This window comes from Drosophila mauritiana, unplaced genomic scaffold (assembly GCF_004382145.1).
Source record: "Drosophila mauritiana strain mau12 unplaced genomic scaffold, ASM438214v1 U_132, whole genome shotgun sequence".
NCBI lineage: Eukaryota > Metazoa > Arthropoda > Insecta > Diptera > Drosophilidae > Drosophila > Drosophila mauritiana.
Genome location: NW_022881264.1, coordinates 43,564 through 49,563, shown reverse-complemented (window position 1 = coordinate 49,563; position 6,000 = coordinate 43,564). Strand labels below are relative to the sequence as shown.

At 45.1% G+C, this 6,000-nt stretch overlaps 1 protein-coding gene across 1 annotated transcript; it reads right to left on the bottom strand.

The window, feature by feature from the left end:
• Positions 1 to 1,297: 1,297 nt before the first annotated feature.
• LOC117149099 (sentrin-specific protease 6-like) lies at positions 1,298 to 3,304 on the bottom strand (the record flags this gene model as incomplete). Its single annotated transcript, XM_033316742.1, is given in 3 exon segments — positions 1,298 to 2,803; positions 3,037 to 3,076; positions 3,078 to 3,304. Coding segments are annotated over 3 exon segments (1,773 nt in total), but the record flags the coding sequence as incomplete, so codon positions are not given.
• Between the last annotated feature and the right edge of the window lie 2,696 nt (positions 3,305 to 6,000).

The window sequence follows — 6,000 nt, the reverse complement described above, 5'->3', positions numbered from 1 at the left end:
TAGAAGCACAATCAGTTCCATTCTGGACGCCAAAAACTGAGATTGACTTTTTTCGGAGATCTTCTTCGGCGCTTCTCTTGCAACGCCTTGCCTCCGTGGTACTGCTGGCTCCTTGACGTGGACGACGAGTCGGCCCGGCCGGGACTAGGATATTATGGGGCACGGTGTATCGTCCTGGGGCGAGGCAACGCTCGTCCTGGGACCACCTGTACCGACCACTGACTCCACTGTCCTTCTGGAACCCGCTTCGTCGCAGTCGTCTCCTCTGGAAGACCACCCGCCGGTCGGTCTGGGTTTAGGATGTTATGGGGTAGGGTGTAGCGTCCTGGGGCGAGGCAACGCTCGTCCTGGGACCACCTATACCGACCACTGACTCCACTGACCCTTATGGACACGTCGGGTTCTTGCCTTTCCTTCTGAAGGTTCTTCTGCCAGCCGGAACGGACTTAGGATGTTATGGTGCAGGGTGTATCGTCCTTGGGCGAGGCAACGCTCGTCCTGGGACCACCTTCGCTGGCCACTGACTCCAATGATCCTTACGACACGTCAGATCCTTCTCCTCCACTCCCAGGATCTCCACTTGCTTGTGGTGATTCGTCCTTCTGAGTCCTTCGGGCTTCTTGCCGCCCGATGCTTGCACTGCTCCTTTTCTTCTCGTTTGACCGCGCGTTCACAATTCCGAGATCCTTCTGTTAACACTCCGACGCTCGGCCTCCTTCCGCACGCGATCTCTCTGTCTCATTAACTGTCTCTCTCTCTCTCTCTGTGCTTGCTCTTTTATTACAATCCGCAAACTCCGACGTTCGTCTGCATCAAAGAATCGCTCCAAAGCAACTGAGCGTCTATAGAATCGCCGGCGCGACTTAATGGCTCGATTATCTTATCGCCGAACCCCAACACCAATGCAAAGAGATCCATGTGTGTGCGTGTGCGTGTGTCTGTGTATGTGTGTGGGCTTAGAGTCGAGTATAATGCTGATTTTCCAAATAGCTGATAACCGCGCTTAAGTACCATATAGTAAAGTAGAATTCATTTTTGGCAATCTATAAAGCTATGATTATTGCGTGACTTATTTTTATTGGTCCTATGGACCGTTTATTTTGCTATTTACAAAAAAAAATATTTTCTATTAATTTGGTGACTCTAAATTTAGAATTTTTCTTGATGTTTGGCCATTCTCCACCTCCTGGCATCCAGCTCCTGCTTATCCTGCTCATGCTGCTTATCCTGCTCATGCTGCTTATCCTGCTCATCCTGTGATCCTGATCTGATCCGAAGCAGCCACTTCACAAGTGGTTTACTGGAGTGTATGCCTTCTTTTCGGCGGTGTTCTGGTTTCAAAACTATATTGGTTTATAGTTTGATTCTCTTCCTCCGTGTCCCATTCCTTATCGTCATCCACATCCATCACCATTATGCCATTCAGTGTGGGAAACTTTATGACGGGCAAAGTTATGCCCTGCTGATTGCCTTCATTCATCAGCTTCTGGATGAGATTGGCGATATCCTCGCTCTTCTTGGTTACTGTGAGCAGGTCAAACCAATCGATCAGCTCCCTAATGGGCAGCTTATAGTTAACGATGGGTTTTGTGAAGAATTGCTCCGCATACTGCAGCAGATAGAGGCCGCAATCGGTGAGATTCTCCTGCTGCGGCACCTCCACAATGAGACCTGGCATATTATCCCCGTTGAAGATGCGCGCCCGCTCTTTCGGATACTTTGCCTTGTACTCGAAGTTGAGGTAATCATGCAATATGGCAATATCTCGATCGCGTGAGTTGCCCTCCAACGAATCGAAGATGAGAATCAATGGCTGTTTGATTGGAATGTCTTCGCCGGGTGTCTGTACATCATGGTTAACCACGGAGGTCTTCAGGTTTGGAAAACATATGATGGCCAGTATCCAATGGGACTTCTCGTTGAATGGTATTATGATGAAATCCTTCTCGAATATATTCACGGTTCGTGTCCACTTCTTTACCCTTTCGTGACGCCTCTTGGCCACCGGCTCCTTCGTGTTGTTGGGACTCGTCTCTGTGGTCAATCTCATGTGGAAAAATGTGCTAAAGATGTGCGTCCTATCGCGCTGACCCTCTGGTATGATGTTATTCTTTAGCCAGCGCAGATAAAAATCAATGATTATGTCGTTCAGAAATGAGCCTTCCTTGAGACACATATAGTCCTGAATGGTGATGCTCAGGCCACCGGTTCCGGTGGGCGGATATGTGAAAAGCGTTGGATTCTCGTCGCCGGAGAGTCTTCCCTCTGTTTGGCCATTGTCGGCGGCGGTGGTCTCCTCATCCTCGCTGCTCAACAGCACAATGACTTCATCGTCAAAGTCCCTGCTTATTATCCAGTTGCTGTTCCGGCGCAGGCGACTCTTCTCTGCGCGTTCTGCAGGTGTGGGTATAGTGTCACTAGTTGCTTCCTCGGCTGGCGCCGGTATGGATGCAACATTCGGTTGCACCCGCGATTGAGATCCACCAGCAGTCTCTTCCGATTTCTTGCTAACAGTGGCATGTGCGACTTGGTCCTTCGACTGGATTGACTGGGAGCTTGCGAGAGCGTCTCCAGCTGGTTGCACGCCCTGGAGACCATTGCTCTTCTTTGGAGAATTTGAGGTGTTACCCGTGGGGGTTTGATTTCCCTGTTTATTGCCAGATGAACCTGGGTTGTCTTGAGCACCAGCAACTTGATAACCATTGCTGTCCTCTGCAGAATGACACTTCTTCTGTTTCTTGGTCTTGGGAGTATTGTCGTCTTGATCCACCGACGATATCACTTGGGCAGTACTACTCTTCTTTGGAGAATTTGAGGTGTTACCCGTAGGGGTTTGACTTCCCTGTTTATTGCCAGATGAACCTGGGTTGTCTTGAGCACCAGCAACTTGATAACCATTGCTGTCCTCTGCAGAATGACACTTCTTCTGTTTCTTGGTCTTGGGAGTATTGGCGTCTTGATTCGCCGACGATATCACTTGGGCAGTACTACTCTTCTTTGGAGAATTTGAGGTGTTACCCGTATTGCCTTGGCAATCTTATCGGCAATGGAATCACCGATGGCGAATCCCACAGAGACCACCGGCATTCTCCATGCAATCAATCGTGATGTTATCATCCATATGAAGGTTCATCTTGAGACACAGCTTTTGCACTGTAAACGCATGGATGGGCAGCTTGAAGGTGACGATGTGCTGCTTTCCAGTGCTGTAGATAATGAGCACCTTGGCACTCTGTTTGTCCTTATCCGTGTCGGCTCGATTGATCAGCAATTGACGGGAGACTATAATGAAGTCGTTATGGGCGATTCGACTTACCATTTTCGGAGCCGATTCAACACAACATATGTACGCTAACGTTATGAATGTTATGAACGTTATGGGCACATCTGAAACAGAAGTTTCAGAATACGATTGCAAAGTCTCGGGCTGCTTGATGTACAAGTTCACTGGATGGGTGAAGTCACCTTACACGGTGACTTCGATCACTATATTCCTTTCATTTTGCAACCAGTGAGATTTATGCGATATTTGAAACGGCGTACCAAGTATCCAAAAATCATCTGAGAGATCGCGTGCGGAAGGAGGCCGAGTGTCGGAGTGTTAACAGAAGGATCTCGGAAGTGTGAACGCGCGGTCAAACGAGAATACCATATGCACAATATTGACCCTGATGTTGAAAGAAGAAGCACCATTATCACCCCTGTGGAAATTCCGTTAAATTACGTTTCGGCCATTCCTTCGATGTGGCCGTCACTTCATTCCAGGGGGGGAGGAGTTACCGATATCGCAGTACAGAGTATAATAAATGAAATGAAAGTAAATGAAATATTAACCAAGTAACCTCTGATTAAAGTGTGTGGTAATCTGCTGGATAGGCTGAGTGGTGTGGAGGCACCCGAGAAAGCAGCCCAGAGGATTGTGTGGCAACCATACCATTAGTAGGCCAAGGCCAAAAAGGAAGAATACGGACTACCGCGCCCAGTTCAACTGTTCACTAAATTCACTCGTCACAAATGAAACATAAACGAGCATTAAACATAAACTAATATAAAAAAAATATTGTCCACAATTATTATTCGAATTTTCTAAAAAATCTTTATCTTTTCTCAGATTTTAAGATGAGTACACACCTCAACACGAATACATCAATTGTCAAGGTTGAGTGAAACCACATTTACATCCAGTTTACGCTCTTCGAAGATTAAAAATAAATACCGCAAATACCTTATAATTAGTTAGCGCTGATACGTTTCAAGTATTAAGTGAACAACTCCGGTGCCATTGGTGTAGTATGCGCCTATGTAATATTAAGAACATTTAAGTATAATAGCATACTAACATATAGCAGCACTTTGTTTCTATGTTTATGTTTATGTTTATGCAACCAATAAGGCCCAAGGCGGATGTAACACGATCGTACACTTGAAGGCTACAAAGTATAAGTGCATGGTCAGCATTCCCACGCCGACCAAATGCATAATACATAAGTACATAGATCGCTCTCTCGATAAGCCTAGATATATAAGATATACATAAGAAAGCCGCTCCGCCGCTGGCGTATCCGGCAGCGCAGCTACGCGGCTTAGCCTAAGACGAAATATATTCAAAACTCACAACGCAGACACTGTAAAGACGTTGAACTGGCAGAACCATTTCCGCCAAACAAAAATTTAATAAAAATCAAATAAAAACCTAATTCAGCCTGACGGCTGCAATCAAAACCAAAAGACTTGTGTTATCAATGAACGACCCATTACATGGCACCCATTACATGGCGACCGTGACAGTCGTCCAACGATAGACAAATTAACGAAATAAAAAACACATACTGGAGGAAAACTGGACTGGAAGGCTGAGGAAGAAGACCGAGGAATCATTACATGGAACTTACAATTGCCAAAACTAAGGAAATATCTGAGTGAGTAGAGTTGTATTGAGTTATGGGAAAACACCGTGGCGGTCTAAATACCAAGCTGAACAAACGTATAAGTTAACACAAGCAGTTTTCACGGAGTGAGACTGCCGAATTGCAAGCCGTATCCGGTGGCCTGCACGCGCAGCGAGGATATTGCTGATCGCGCATTCCAAGGGCAATTGCCCGGAGTCCGCCCGAAAAACTCGCGGAGCGAGTGATCGGCCGGATACAGGAGTGCTGACTTAAGCGCTCTGCCGAAAACGCTGCAACAAACCAGAGGCCTGGAGTTGCAGCGAGTTAAGATTTTAAGTCAGTAATAAATTGTACTCCGTAGCTTACGCTACGTACTGTAACAGAAAATATTAAAGACCCTCGCCCTAACGGGAGTGCGGTAATAAAATAATTAAACCTAAACACTGAGACTTATAATTGGCGCCCAACGGCACGAACCCGCCGAGAAGTTCTTATTGGGGATATAAAAAACCTCAAAGTGAAAAATCTAAAACAAAGCTCTTAACAGAGTTGGTTAAATTGATATAAAAAAAAAACCTCAAAGTGAAAAATCTAAAACAAAGCTCTTAACAGAGTTGGTCAAATTGATAAAAATCAACAAAGTACAGTGCAAAACCAAAAACAAGCTCTCAGCAGAGTTGGAAAAATTGATATTAAAAAAAACTGAAACGGGAAGAATTTCCCTAAAGCAACGACAGCGGCAGCAACGACAGCGGCAGCGACGACAGCGGCAGCGACGACAGTACCAGTGGCAAAAAGCCGTCGGCAAATCGCAAAACTCGAAAATTAAAATTAGGAACATGTGAGTAGGCTTTTTGTTTTAAGTTTTCGCCAATCAAAACATATCCAGTGAATAAATTTTTTCGTTTAAAAAAAGTAAAAAATACTGGAAAAAAAATAACATCCAAGCAATTTTGGACTCGAATTTCTCATGTGAAAATAAATATTATTAAAATATTTTTCTCGTCTGTGTTTTAAATAAAAGGCAACCGATTCGATATGAAATAAATAATAGCCAACAAATTTTTTGCTTGTGTTTCAAATAAAAGGCAACCGATTTGATATGAAATAA